Source organism: Rhamphochromis longiceps, linkage group LG9 (assembly GCF_057381845.1).
Source record: "Rhamphochromis longiceps isolate RC_006_pf linkage group LG9, R_longiceps_female_GT1.1, whole genome shotgun sequence".
Classification (NCBI taxonomy): domain Eukaryota; kingdom Metazoa; phylum Chordata; class Actinopteri; order Cichliformes; family Cichlidae; genus Rhamphochromis; species Rhamphochromis longiceps.
This window is the reverse complement of record NC_140565.1, coordinates 10866260-10881626: the sequence shown is the minus strand read 5'-3', so window position 1 is coordinate 10881626 and position 15367 is coordinate 10866260. Positions and strand designations below refer to the sequence as shown.

Below are 15367 nucleotides of genomic sequence, written 5' to 3'. Positions count from 1 at the left end.
TGCTACATAACTTTGTTACTTTTGAATTATATAAAATTGTTAAGTAATTTCTATTCAATACAATTACAAATAAATCATTTACACTGGTTACTTCCATACAAAATAGCAAAGTTTCTTAAAAGTTACTTAAAGCAGTTATGTGGAACCACTTGACATAACATTTTTAAGTAAATCTTAGGGAGATCTTTTAGGAAGAAATGAAGACAGCACCCAAATTATCAAACACAATCCTGCCTTTAATAAGCACATTCAGTGCATATAAAATACTTTTTTCCAAGCACAACAGCTTAACACAAAGTGCAATCAATGCAACTTGTTACAAATTCCAAGTGAATATTTTGTGCAGAAAATGTAGATCAGTATAAAGTGCTAACCAACTTGTCGTCAAACTAAAATGATTAAAAAAAATGATCCAACAAAGTCCTGTCTTTACTAAGCACATTCAGTGCATATTAAATACTTGTTGACAGACCGAAAAGACTGTAGAGCCGTAGCTTAACACAAAGTGCAATCAATGCAGACAACTTGTTACAACTTTAACTAAATACTTTGTGCATAAAACAATATTTTACTTCAAAGATCAGTGAAGTGCTAACCAACTTGTCTTTCAACTGGTCCAGAAAGCATCCAAATTATCAAAAAAAATCCTACATTTTACAGGACGTTTCAGGAATTATTTTCAAACACTGATAAGCATGAAAGAGCAAACTAAACTCATTTAAAACAGTGAAAATTGGCTGTTTTGTTCAAAAACTGTACTGTAAAACAGTGCTACTCAGTTTTTCAAGTTATGGTTACATCCCAAGTTGCAGACAGCTGCCAAATGTCACATTCTTTGAAATATCAAATCACAGCGGCCTAACCGCTAGAACTTTTTAAAATGTCTGTCATTTTCTGTATGTTGTCAAGTAGCAGTAGAAGAAGTGCAACACCAATTTTTTAAGTAACAGTATTTTGCTAAAATGCAAATGAACATTATTGTTCTCTAAAACTGGTGAATGTTCCCAAGAAACAGTACTGACAATGAAAAAAAGTGTTTATGAACAACTTAACTATACCTGAACGTAAAGCATTCAAACTAAGTTAAGCAATAAGGGCCTCCCGCTTCCTCCTCTTTATTCAAGGAGTTTGTTTCTGAGCACTTGAACTTTGTTTGATAGCTTCTTAGCATCAAGTCCCATCAGTACTTTCTGAAAAAACTCAAAAGTGTACCTGAGGTTGGATGGGTAGCTCATGTTTAAAGTGTAGATCAGGCCGAACAACAACACAACAGCAGTGGCAACATCAGGAAGATCTCTGAGCACAGCGACACCCTCAATTATGATACCAATGTCTTCTGCCGGGTCAAGGTCACGCTCTCCTTCTGTTTTGATGACGTAGATGCCAATGAGCGTCTTCTCCATTTCACTTTCGGCCTCATGGAAGTCCACATCCTAAAAAAATTAATAAGTAAATAAACATAATAATACAAGTTGCAGGGTTTCATATCAATTAAAGGGATATTCCACCCAAAGTGGAAATTTGTCTATTACCATAAATTGCCAAGAGTTAGATAAGTGAGAAAAAAGCATTTTGTAACCAGCACAGTACATTTCTGATCTTATACCCATTGTTCCTGGTGAGCTCAATAATCATGTCGACTGCAAATGAAAAGTAAAAAGTAACACGACGGATTTGCAGGAGGAGGCGATTTAGACTTGGGCCTACATTACGGTTACGCCAAAGCACCCTGTAACCCGCCATGGCATAGCACTTGGATACAACAACAGTGGTTGAAAAAGCCTCTGGTTTCCATAAATAAACACATATTCGAATATCCATGCACCATGCAGCGGCGGCTTACAGTGTTGTATGTGGTAACCATAATGTATTCCCAAGTCTAAATCTACTCCTCCAAATCCTTCAAGTTACTTATTACTTTTCATTTAAAGTCGACATGATTATTGAGCTCACCAGGAATAATTCGTACCATTAAAGAGTCATTTGCAACCAAAATGCTTATAGTTCCCATTCACTCCATTTTTTAAATGCTAGGCAAAAGCAAATAGACTGCTGCCGGATCAGGAGAATTATTGCACTGGTTACAAAATTATTTTTTCTCACTTATCTTACTCTGGGTAATATGGTAATAGACCAATTTTCACTTTGGGGTGGAATATCCCTTTAAGCTGCAAAACAGTAGACAGCTCAGAGCGAGATGAGAGGTGTTGGTCCATCATCTGAGTACACGGCAGAACAACAAAGCAGAAAGACAGTACACTCAGCCCACATTACACCCCAACTGTAATGGCAAGGGTCACTCCCGCATAAGCTTGTGCTTTTATATCTCCAATAATGTTCTAATTTTAACTTTTTGTTATAATCTAATGAATGTGTGTGAGGAAAAATTACCGTCAGTTAAATTTTTATTACTGGAAATTGTTTCTATTTGATTACTTGCCTGATATTCTTTGATCAAGCTGTTCGGATCTTCATTGAGGTAGACTGCAAGTCCTTTCAGCGTACACACTCTTCTCATTGCAACTGTGTCGTTCTGTAAAACATAAAAGCAAATTTTACTTAGCTAAACTTTAAAGACATTTTCAGTTAACTTCAGCAAAATAAATGTATATAATGCTTTGAGAAAAAAAGTCCATGACACACTACAGAAGAACAACAAAATTTAAAATAAAAAAAATTAAGGAAAGAAGGAACATTATCATTTGAAAAAATGTGACGAGCAAAAAAAGGTAACCACAGGATCCCAAAAAAAACAGAAACCCGACCAAAAACAGCAGCATGAAGAATCCAGTGAGGAAGAGGATGAACAAGAGGTCACACCAAAGCCAGCCTGAACAGAGGATTTTTTTTTTTAAAGTAAACCACTGAGTCCACTGATCTAAGGCTTAGGAGGAGAGTTCCAGAGTTTGGGGGCCACAGCAGCAATGATCTGTCACTTTTGGTCTTTAGACTGTTGTGCACTACCAGGCTTTGATCACTGGACCTCAGGGACCTGCTGGGGGTGTTGGGACTGAGAAGATCTCCATTGTATGATGGTGCTTGTCCATGTAAGGCCCTAAGGACCAGAACCAGGATCTTGAAATGAACCTTGAAGTTGACCAGCAGCCAGTGACGCTGGAAGAGAAGCAGGGTGACGTGGGTGTGTTTGGAGGACTTGAACAGGAGGTTTTGCAAGGACAAATGAAAAAACAGTTGTAGTACTAAGCTCAGAGACCTCCCTTTATCCCGTCTTGGTTTGAAAGGTGCCTGATGGCAGTTTATTCTAGCTTCAGCTTTTCTACTGTAAATGCCAAAATTCTCCCCAGGGAGCCGTGGCAAATCCCGTTTTGGAAACGCTACTGTCCTGTAAAAACAGCTTTTAATTCTGGCAATTTTTTTTATAAAGTATCCAAATCAACTTAAAACTTTATTACTGTGACAACACTATCATGAAAAGGACAAAGAATAAACAATCCCATAATACCAACATTAAACTTTACCTTACAATAGAAGGAGACAACAAAATCATATGTATTAAAAGAGGGAATGAAGCATTGAAAAAAATTAATTCCAAACCTCATCAATTGCAGCCATGATTTCTGTGATCTTGCGTCCAGATGTTCCTCCCTTGTTTCTGAAGACTTTGGTCAGTTTGGTTGTGTTGTTGTCCAGCTGTGCCATAAATGTGGATGTTAGCGGGATCGTAGTGATGCGCTGGAATTCAGCATTTATCTGTAAAATAAACAAATGTTTAGCGTGATGGGTTTAAAATATTGCATGTGGAGTGCATTTGCAGATCAACTGATTCAGTTACCTCACGTGGAGAAAAAAAAAGAGCTGGCCATCGGCTTTTAAAGTCAGCTACGAAGGGCATGTCCTGAAGAATTTCTTGCCTCCGGTGAGGAAAGGTTTGGGCCATTTTTGCTTTGATGGTTTCATTGTTGTTCTTCTTCTTGAACTCTGAAAGCAGCACCAACCTTTCTTCTTCCTGACTCTCTCGGGTTTCTCCAGCTGGATAATCAGGGCAGAAATTCACCTCTGCTCTCCTGGGTTTCTTGACTTGGTTGGGATGCACATTACTGTTCCCTCTTCTTTTGAGAGAATTGATGACCAACTCACTACACCCTAAGTTCTTCAGTTTTCCACGATAGTTTGACATTTTATACTTCAAACTGATCTTCCATGCAGAAAATCCAGTTTCTGAACCCTTCTCTTTCAAGCATGGATGCTTTACAACCAAAGCTTGGCAAACATCACTAAGATTGCTGTCTGAAGGGTAAGCTTTGTACTTCATAATTTCTGAAGACAAGCTCTCTAAAATGTCAGACTTGAGCTTTGGTTTTAGGGTTAAAAGTGTTCCATTGGCTTGGAATTCCTGGTTGCCTTTTGTCAATTGCAGCTCTACATCGAAGCTAAACTCAGGTATGCGAAAGTCCAGTGGCCAGGCTTCTGATCGCAGCGTGGAGTTTGCTGAGCTCGAGGAGCTTGATGACCTGGATTCTGGCGATGACAGTATATCTGTGTCATAATCAGGGTTGTGGCCAGAGCAGGGGCTACCCAAGTTAAATGAGGACACACTGCTTTCATTACTACCAGTGGATGTTTCTGGAACACCTGTTTTAATCACTTTTATTTTGTCCATGTCTTTTAGATCAAATGTGGATGTCATGTTAAGGAACTGATTAAAATCTGTGTCCATGTACTGCAATCTGAACTGTTCAGAAACTCCGCACTGATTTTCAATCTCCGCTTTGAGCTCGTTAACATTCTTTGGTATCCCCAAAGGAAGGGTTAACTTGAGTGCGTTGTTCTCCCCCAGGATTATCAGAAGCTTTGTTGGGGCTGTCATTTCTGATGTCCCAATCTCCAACTGTTACTCTAAAAAATAAGTGCAAGAACATGAGCAGGTGGTTCCCAAACTTCAGTACATGTTACATTTTTTTAGTGGTATTCAGAATTTTGCAGCACAATTTTTTTTCTAGTATTTTTACAAGGCTTGAAACATATCCGAGTAGATTTAAGTTCTGGTCCAACTATTTTTAAGAACCAAACTTTGAGAAGTACTGCTATACAGCACAAAAATTAAATCGGCAACATGGACATTAAAATTACCTGAACAGTGTATGTATCTCTTTAATGTAACCATGCGAGAAGCTCCGACTTGGTAGTCACAAAGTGGATAACAATCCACCAGATCCTCATGTGCAACAAGAGAAATTTCCTTTGGAGATGGGTCAATTTTGAAGGATCCATAGTGTTCAGTGTACCACGAGCTCAGTTTTTTTACTATAAACACCAACGAATCTGCCAAAATACACATCTGCAGGATTTCAGCAAACTCTGGCAGACCCCCCAGTGATCCATGTACTATTAACATGCCCTTCCTGTAGTAGATGCCTGCAACAGACACACTCTGGGCAAGGCTAACTACAGCTGTGTCAGGGTACTTTTCAGCAAGACAATGTGCAATTTCACGTTTGAGAAGTTCTACTGGGACTGCCGAGACTCGTGAAACCTCAAAAGTGGCTTTGCTACAGCCTGATGAATGCATGTAATGGCCAATCATGAGCTGGTGTTTGGTTGACAAAGACAGGGTTATGTTTTTGAAGCAGTTTGTGTGTCTAGCAACTTTTTAAAAAAATGTGTGCTTTGCCTCGAATCTGATTGTCCATAATAAGGCAAGTGGACCAAAATGGCGAATTATTGAGGGATAATGAGCCAGAAAGTGATGTTTTGGCAATGGTCTTCTATCTGGGCATACTTCTTTGTACCTTTGATGGTGGTCTAAAATCTTACTCTCCAGGTATGCAACTGAGTCACTGTTATGAACAGGACACACAACAAGCTCAACAATATCCTTCAAATCTAGTAGAAGTTCCCAAGCTGGTTCGTTTTCAGGTATGTGTTGTCCAATAATAAGTGGCAGAAGTCTTAGTAAACACCAATTTTCATGTGCATTGCCACCAACAGTTTTTTTTACTAAGAAAATTGTGAGGCAATTTCTGAGGGCGATTAGTCTGATCCCCTCCTTTGTAGGGAAATGACTGAACAAGTCTATTTAGATTTTCAAAAGTGATGTACTTCTTGCCTATTAGTATTCGAAGGCACTCAGCTATCTCAAAAGGCACAATACCTTCAAAAAGGTCATGTGCAAGATCAGGGGGGAATCCTGTAGTGACCTTGAAGAAAGACAGACTGTCTGCTAAGACACACGAGCTTTTCACACCACAACAAGCTACCCCTGTCTCACGTGCAGTTGCTATGTGTACACGATGGAGCTCCTCAGTTCTCAGAGAAAAGTCACTATTTGTAGCTTTTGATTCAATTTCTGAGCGTGTAGCAGTACAAAACCTGCAAAAGTAATCTCCAGAAAAACTTTCCACAAAACCGGCCAATCCATGAGCTCCGAGGCTGTCTGCCACTACATATTGGACAGTGCCTTTAAAGTTGACCCCTAAATTGTCAATGAACACTCCCTGCTGCTCTAAAATGACAAGGTCTTGCAAAAGTGGCTCAAATATTTTTGAATAGCCAAAGGTCCTAAGGTCCTCACTTTTGCACAAGAGAGCCAAATAAATAGAAGAGAGGGATGAATGACTACCTGGTGGCAAGTTACCTAAAATCCAGTAAACTGAGCAAAGTTTATGCTTTTTCCGTGATGTCCCCAATGGATTGCAAATTTCGAAATCATCAACATAAAGACAAATAGAGATTCTTAGTTCACCGCCTGAGAAAAACTCATTATTTTGAAAATGTAGACCATCTTTATATGATGTATACTTTTCCTTATTTACAAAAGGATTCTGATTGTGGCTAGTGACAAATTTGTTCAGTATGTTTTCTTGTTTAAATATCTGCTGTAATGATTTTAGAATAGGAATATACTGAAAGGTCCTCTTGCTTTGGGAGTCGAGAATGTATTCAATTGGATCAATTACTTCAAAATGTTTTCTGTAATACTGTCTGCGTTTGAAGGCAGTGGCAAGTGTGCCGTCCTTTTCTATGGCTTTTAACAAAGGGTTAAAAGAAACTGCCTTTGTCAGTTCTTCAATAACAGGCTGGTCTAGACAAAGGTTATGATTCTTGAGTATGTCTACAATTACTTGATTTGTCAAAGGCACTGATGCACAGCTTATCAGGTAGTGCAATTCTGAAAGCAACTCGTCAATTGCTATGCTGGGAACATGAAAATAGTTTTCCAACTTAAGTAAAAGAGATACAAAATTAAGTTCTATTACATTTGCCAAATCTTCAGTCTCACTTGTAGTTGTATCGTGATCAATATTTGCACTTATGTCCTCTTCTACAATAGTGTCTGTACTGTCATCAGCTGATGTTTGGCCTACAATAGTGTTAGCAATACCGATTTTGAAGTCTTTTAAGGTATAAGGATTGTGTTTCCTATTTCGATGAGACTTGAATGTACCATAGATATTTGTTTTGAAAGAACAACCCTCAAACATGCAATGCACAGTCTCGTTACATTTTAGATGGTTGTTAATGTGAGAAAAATACTCCTGCTCCGAAGCTATGTTGCAGCAGGAACACAAATGGCAGTTAAATGTTGCCAAACTCACAGACTTGTCTAGAGTTCTTTGGGTATGTGATCTGCTTAAGTGGCTATGCAGAGCATTCCATGTTTTGAAAACACAGACACAATCAGAATAGGCACATGGATACTGCTGTCTACTATGAACTAACCTGTAGTGTTTTAATAACAGAGCTCGTGATGACACCACTTTTTTGCACAATTTGCACTGCCACATCAACGTATCTGGGGGAGAAGCACAAAAGACATTTTCATTACACTGTCCCTGAAAAAACTAAATAATTTGCACATTGTTAATGTTTCATATTAATCAGTTTTATTTTTAATATTGTATGCTACAACAATGAATTTATTGATCTACATCATCACCACTGCATATTGTGTAAATGTGTGTGTAATCTGACATTAAAAGTCGAGTGAGAAATCCCATGGACATTGTACAACATTAATGCAGTTCATCTTACACCAGCTTACTAAATGCTTTCTGCAAGCTACATCAAAACGTAAGCTGAAATATTAGACAGAAAATACACCCTAACCTGTCTGCTAGCGAGGAGCGCTTCTCCACTGTTGTTGGCTAAAGTGCAACGCAGTCAGGCGTCCGAGTATAAACTTGGCGCGAAAGTGCGTGCCGGACCGAATGCGCTGCCTGTACCGACGCGTACCGACGCATACCGACGCTAGCGCTACACTACATTTGGGCTGAAAACAGAGCTTTGCTATTGCAATGGAGTCCCCTCCAAAATCATTTGGAAACTCACGTGCAGCAAGTCCACGTTAGCAAACCTTTACCGGGCAAAACCCTGCCTGTACTCTTTTCTTAGTAGCACTTGCGACATTAACTGACGTGTGAACATATATATGTAGACGGGCTTTACAAGAAAAATGACTTCTTACCTGATTTTTGGACAAAAATGCGGCTGAACCAGTCCACATGGCGAAGAAATAGCAAGCTTGAGAAAGAGGGTGGTGCGCATGCGCATTGGCCCTTATTTAGGCGGGCTCTGCACGCAGCAGTATGTGCAGAGGGACAAACCTGTGAATTTACTCAACAATGTTACGTTGACACAGTTCAATGACTTTGTGTAACAACAAAAAGTAACAACATTTCATTAAATTTGCACAAACACTTTAAGGATTTTTGCAAAATCGAGTTTATTAAGAACAAACAACAAAATCTACTTTAGTAAAAGCAGAGATAGGCTGAGTTCATTTTTTTGAGTGTAGAGGATCGCACTGGCCACAACAGACTCATAGAAAACTCATAGAAAATAGGAAGCAGAAGTAGAAGACTATAACGTCTCAGAGCACACGGTGTCTATTATTGTGTAGACATGTATAAATAAGAGCTTAATAAAGATGCTTAATTTCTTAAGAAATAAACAGGTGGAGTGATCTTTATCAAAAGTGGATGTTGCATCTGTGGCTAAACCACTGTACCCAAAAAAACTTTAAAAATCTACTGTGTGTGAGGCTGTGTAAGTAAAGCTTGCCCTTCACACCCGCGTGTAATAAACCATTTGTTGGGGGGTTGTGGATTTGGCACCTCAGCATTGTGAAAGTGGGGAAACATGTTTCTGGCTGTGCATAAGATTTCTTCTTACAACTTAGAATCTCAGTTCTAAATGAAATTCAGATGTTTTTTTTAAGTATGGCTAATGTATTATTTGACTTCTAAGACACACACACACACACACACACACACACACACACACACACAAGAACAACACAGAGAAGAAGAAGAGGGGGTCGTTTTACTACGCATCATAAAAACGCAATCATTCATAACATGGACAGTGAGAAGTAAAACTCGTCGTCTTACCACATGTTATATTCTGTAAACTTAAAATAATCCGCAGAAATTAGAGTTTAGTGTTTTAATTCATCTATTAAAAAACACGAGTCAACATTACTGAAGTGACGCTTTAACGATGCGTCTTATCATCGTGTTTATGATGATAAAACATGTTCTCTCGTTAGTAGATGTCTGCGCTGTCACTTGTCACGAAAATGTTCAGAGCCAGGGTTCCTCTTTAATTACCATTGATCGTTAATAGGGTCACAAAAGATTTGTCGCATTATCCCCATAAACAAAATGCTTTTATAGAAATCATTGTGATACAAATATTTAGATTCTTGATTCACAATGTGCACGAACTCAAAATCTTTAGAGGTTCATATTTACTGATACTGTCGTGACCTTCCTTCTGTGATTGGATTTTCACTTATTGTCGGCTTTACAGTCACATAAAATTCATTCCAATTTTTTGCCTTTGCTTCAATTAAGGTGTTTCTTTAAATCTACAGCAGCTCCCTTTTCAAAAGGTTTACTGACATAGTAAGGAAGTAGCTAGGGAACTCGGTAAGTATGAGCAACAACAGCTTAGGGACTGTTTCTACAATAAAGAGGAATTCATCATCATCTGCAGTTCATCAAAAAAAAAAAACAATTCAGCAGATCCTCAAAGTATGGATACAATCTGTTTTCAGCTGTAGAGGTACGCTTCACGTACTTATCAACATGCAGTTTAGAGGCTTGCATTAGAGTGCTTTGGTACTTGGACCTCTTTTATTTAGCACGGTTATACCGTTGTGTATTTAGCTATATAAATATGCTCAAGAGTCTATCGTATGTTTGTCATGCAATTAAAAATTCAAAAATATAATTTTTAAATCAGTAACTTTGCAAATTTAGCGCGGACCCTCACCCCTCCCTCCGGCTCCCACGGCCCCGCTGTCACCGTAAGACTCATACTCTTCCCCCCACGTATGCTGCTATTGATCGTTGTCAGTTGTCAGTAAACCTTTTGAAAAGGGAGCTGCTGTAGATTTAAAGAAACACCTTAATTGAAGCAAAGGCAAAAAATTGGAATGAATTTTATGTGACTGTAAAGCCGACAATAAGTGAAAATCCAAAAAACGCCTCCAATCCTAATGATCTCCCCCCCCCCCCCCCCTCTCCCTCTCTCTCTGTGTGTGTGTGTGTGTGTGTGTGTGTGTGTGTGTGTGTGTGTGTGTGTGTGTGTGTGTGTGTGTGTCCTCACAGAAGGAAGGTCACGACAGGAGCTTTTTTCAATCAGTTTTTACAAGAAGTGTAGCTCATACAATGGTATAAATGTATTATTTGCGATACTTTATAAATATGAACCTCTAAAGATTTTGAGTTCGTGCACATTGTGAATCAAGAATCTAAATATTTGTATCACAATGATTTCTATAAAAGCATTTTGTTTATGGGGATAATGCGACAAATCTTTTGTGACCCTATTAACGATCAATGGTAATTAAAGAGGAACCCTGGCTCTGAACATTTTCGTGACAAGTGACAGCGCAGACATCTACTAATGAGAGAACATGTTTTATCATCATAAACACGATGATAAGACGCATCGTTAAAGCGTCACTTCAGTAATGTTGACTCGTGTTTTTTAATAGATGAATTAAAACACTAAACTCTAATTTCTGCGGATTATTTTAAGTTTACAGAATATAACATGTGGTAAGACGACGAGTTTTACTTCTCACTGTCCATGTTATGAATGATTGCGTTTTTATGATGCGTAGTAAAACGACCCCCTCTTCTTCTTCTCTGTGTTGTTCTTGTGTGTGTGTGTGTGTGTGTGTGTGTGTGTGTGTGTGTGTGTGTGTGTGTGTGTGTGTGTGTGTCTTAGAAGTCAAATAATACATTAGCCATACTTAAAAAAAACATCTGAATTTCATTTAGAACTGAGATTCTAAGTTGTAAGCAGAAATCTTATGCACAGCCAGAAACATGTTTCCCCACTTTCACAATGCTGAGGTGCCAAATCCACAACCCCTCAACAAATGGTTTATTACACGCGGGTGTGAAGGGCAAGCTTTACTTACACAGCCTCACACACAGTAGATTTTTAAAGTTTTTTTGGGTACAGTGGTTTAGCCAGAGATGCAACATCCACTTTTGATAAAGATCACTCCACCTGTTTATTTCTTAAGAAATTAAGCATCTTTATTAAGCTCTTATTTATACATGTCTACACAATAATAGACACCGTGTGCTCTGAGACGTTATAGTCTTCTACTTCTGCTTCCTATTTTCTATGAGTTTTCTATGAGTCTGTTGTGGCCAGTGCGATCCTCTATGCTGTTGCATGCTGGGGGAGCAGGCTGAGGGTCGCAGATGCCAACAGACTCGATAAACTGATCCGTAAGGCCAGCAATGTTGTGGGGATGGAGCTGGACACCCTCAAGGTGGTGTCGGAGAGGCGGATGCTGTCCAAGATAAAGACAATGTTGGATAACACCTCCCACCCACTCCATGACATGCTGGTCAGTCACAGGAGCACGTTCAGTGAGAGACTGAGATTACCGAAAAGCACCACTGAACGACACAGGAAATCTTTCCTGCCTGTGGCCATCTCCCTGTACAACGCATCCACTTAACACACTGTTTGCTGCTACAGCTACACATGTTTCTTTTCCAGCTATTTATTTATGAGTGACTTATGTATGTATGTATGTATGTATGTATATATATGTATATATTGTACTATTCTTAGTTAGTGTATTGTCTGTCTTGTCTTAATGTTGGTTTATAATGGAGCACTGTAACAAAAAATAATTTCCCCCAGGGATCAATAAAGTATTCTGATTCTGATTCTTCCATCGGTTTGGATTTTTAAACTCCCAACCTTTCAGTTTGTTATGAACGACTTATATTTCTAACATTTTGTGATGTAAAAGTGAACCATGTTTTTTTTTTTTTTTTTTTTTTTTTTTGATGGAAGGACTTAAGACAGGAGTTATTTAAACAATTCTAAATGACAGTGTGATGGCCATAGTACTTTATGTGGGCCAAATGTGTTAAGGATAATGTTTATCAATGTAAAATTGCAAAGAACCTTTGAATAGATTATAACATTTTGTAAACAGTTACCTCAGAAGCTGTATTGGTAGATCTATGTATGTAAGGTAAAACTATCCACAGTACTTCCACTTAAGTAGCTAAACACATAAAGTCACCCTTACCAATAATACGCTGCTCCTTAAAAAAGTAGCACAAACAGACAACTGACTGAGCAATGATAAGTAGAGCTACCCGAGGCCGATACTCAAGCAGAAGAAAATTAAAAGTTGTTGTTTTTGTGGCTCGAAAAATTAAAGAATGTATGTTTAATAATTCAACAAGACCCACACCTTCAACACATGTACATCCAAATTTTGGAACAGGCTCAACATTGCTGTTGTTCAATAGTTTTTATCCGTTTGAAAAAGTCATTTTACGGCTTTAATGTTTCCAGCTGATAAGGAGAATGAGTGCGTTTCAAATGAGCGTCCGAAGGCTTTAAACATCTGCTTAGTCTGTAACGACAGTATCAAACTACAGAGCATTGTTTTTACTAAAATTCAACATTTTCAGATGAAAATTTGGCTACTTTTTTTTTTTACTGTAACACCCACCTCAACGCCGTTGTTAGGATACTCTTGGTGATCACATTTTTTCATATTTATGCTTCTGGCACTGAGGGTATCTAATACGCATGTTGTCGCTGTGTTTTGTACTACCAGCTGTGAGGGCTCTGCTTTTGCTTTGAGCAGTCTGTTTTTATTTTGTCTCGTGAGTGTGTGTTTTTCAAACGAGATCCTCGTCAGTTTGATTTTGTTACCACAAACTTTGTGTGAAGTTCACAACAGAGGTAAAGAGATTTAAACACCCCAGTTTAAGGAGGCAGGCAGGGGTTGGACCACCTGCACAGGACAGGTGAAGCGGAGAGTGTCCGGGGAGATGTGCAGCAGAAGCAGAGGGAACATTTTACTAGATGATAAATGGCAGATTTAGATGATTAAGGATTTGTTGACAAGATTAAAAGACACGTCCGTCAGAGTTCAACAACATTACAGTTTGATTAAATAAAACTTTTTTAAACTACACAAGGGTCATTTTCTCCTCTGATAGTAATCATATTAAACATGTCAAGAAAGAAAGAGTATAAAGAAAATAGTAAATGTGTGTCTAATTAAACTCTTCCTGTGAGCCTTACATCATCCTTTAATATGTTTGGTGTTACAAACTTGAAGAAGCACAGAAAAGATCATCAGACATTAATCTAATCAGTTTTCAGCCTTCATTCGTATTGAAAAGTTGAAATCTTCCCTGCTAGACCCAAGTGCAGCGTTTAACACCGTCGGCCATAACATTTTATTACAGCTATTATTAAATGGAGAGTGCTCTTCACACACTGAGGTTAATTATGAAGCTCCACAGGCTTCTGTGCAAAGACCAGTTCTGTTTACATTATACGTGCTTTAGAAGGCATAGCATAGCACAGGTCAGCTCAGCAACATCTCGACTTTGGCTTGTTTTTTCTGGTTAACGTAATTTAGAATTAAAGTTTAGTGTTCTTAGCATTTAGGATGGCCGTGGCGAGTAACTCAAGTGCTGTAAACATTTCATCAAAAGTTATCTGAGTTGGAAGGGTGGCTGTTAATAAGCCATTCTTAAGGAAGGAGAACAGAGAAAAATAAGGCTGAGGTGTGCCAAATTACACAAGAAATTGACTGGAAAAAGAAATCAGCTGTAATATGTCTTATGGAGTAATGAATCCAAATTTGAAATATGCATGGAAGAGGTCCGAAGAGAGATACAACAGTGAATGTCTATAGCCGTCTTTAACACAGCGTGGATACTCTACCGTGCTTTGAGGCTGGATTTCAGCCAGTGTTGTTGGAGCTCTTATCCAAATTAATCAAATTATGAATGTAGAAAAGTTCCACCAGATTTTGATCGACCATGTAATACCAAGTAATGTCTGATTGGCAGCAACTTTCAGTACGACAATGATCGCAAACATACTGCCATTGTAGTCAAAGTATGCCTGGATGAAACAACGCATCAGTCATGGATTGATCTCTCCAGGGTTCGAACCTCAAGATAATCGAAGCAGTGTGGGATCATCTTGACAGAAAACAAAACAAAAGGCATCCAGCATCCAAAGAAGAGTCTCGGATGTCTTTCAAGAAGCCTGCAGAACTAAGAAATTACAAGAAAGCTTACCTATTAGAGTTTAAGCTGCGTTGAAGAATGAAAGGCAGCTTTAACTGAACAAAAGGGTAAAAAAATCCCACATTGACGGCTAACTCAAGAGACAAAAAGCATTAGAACTCAAGTCATTACCGTACTTAAGGATAAATAAGTTAATTAATTACATTAATGCATAAGCAGAAAATAACCTACAGTAACTGCTTTGCGATATGGAAGTGCAAAAGACAACTGAAAGGGAGGATAGTTTCTATTAAGGGACAGAGGAACGATAAGAAACGATAAGAAATCAAGGAGTGTGGTGTAGATAAGTGAGGAAATCCGATCATTACTACAAATTTAGTTGAAATTTAAATATTTTAACTATGGTGTGTGAGGTGGGCCCCTGGGTGCCTCCTGTGAGGGCTGTCTGTTTTCCACATTCTGCAACGGTAAAATACGACTTAGAGGCGGATATTTGTTTTACCAAATGGACAATTGCTGTTGACAAAACTCGCCTCATGGTTGACTCTGAGAAAAAAACTCTTTCCCACAGAGGGGAATAAACGTATTCGAATATGAGCTTTTTTCCACTAAGGCTTATTTTATGGGGAGATGTACGAAATTATTTACCGGGTTACAAGCAATGATAATATCGGCTGTTGACTCCTCATTTTCATTTTCTGTCTATTGAGAAAACCCAGTGTAAAAGTAGCTAAAAGTAATGAAGAAAAAAACTTTGGTCTGACAAGGAGCAGGCTGCGCAAAACCTACCTTATAGATGTTTTAATAATAATAATATTGTTTTGGGGGGCGCGTTATAGGTTATAAGCATTGAGAAA

The 15367-nt window shown here is 38.5% G+C and overlaps 1 protein-coding gene across 5 annotated transcripts; it reads right to left on the bottom strand.

Annotated features, from left to right (window-relative positions):
* Nucleotides 1-215: 215 nt before the first annotated feature.
* LOC146661723 (uncharacterized) lies at nt 216-8658 on the bottom strand. Of its 5 annotated transcripts, none has more exons than XM_085418203.1 (6): nt 8426-8652; nt 7681-7753; nt 3794-4857; nt 3556-3711; nt 2441-2533; nt 216-1433 (listed from the first exon to the last, which is right to left on the bottom strand). In XM_085418203.1, exons 3-6 carry the CDS (start codon nt 4826-4828, stop codon nt 1116-1118), a joined length of 1602 nt encoding a protein of 533 aa, XP_085274329.1. In that variant the 5' UTR covers nt 4829-4857; nt 7681-7753; nt 8426-8652; the 3' UTR covers nt 216-1115. The 5 variants fall into 5 exon arrangements, with proteins under 5 accessions (XP_085274329.1, XP_085274330.1, XP_085274331.1 ...); XM_085418204.1 differs by lacking the exon at nt 8426-8652 and adding an exon at nt 8290-8414; XM_085418205.1 differs by lacking the exon at nt 8426-8652 and adding an exon at nt 8068-8248.
* Nucleotides 8659-15367: the final 6709 nt, after the last annotated feature.

Excerpts from the sequence above, each read along its gene's own strand:
- LOC146661723 (XM_085418203.1), bottom strand. The coding sequence starts at position 4,828 with ATGACAGCCCCAACAAAGCTTCTGATAATCCTGGGGGAGAACAACGCA. Across the intron at positions 2,534-3,555 it reads TCATGGCTGCAATTGATGAG|AACGACACAGTTGCAATGAG; the intron begins GTTTGGAATTAA and ends TATGTTTTACAG. Across the intron at positions 1,434-2,440 it reads GCTTGATCAAAGAATATCAG|GATGTGGACTTCCATGAGGC; the intron begins GCAAGTAATCAA and ends TAATTTTTTTAG.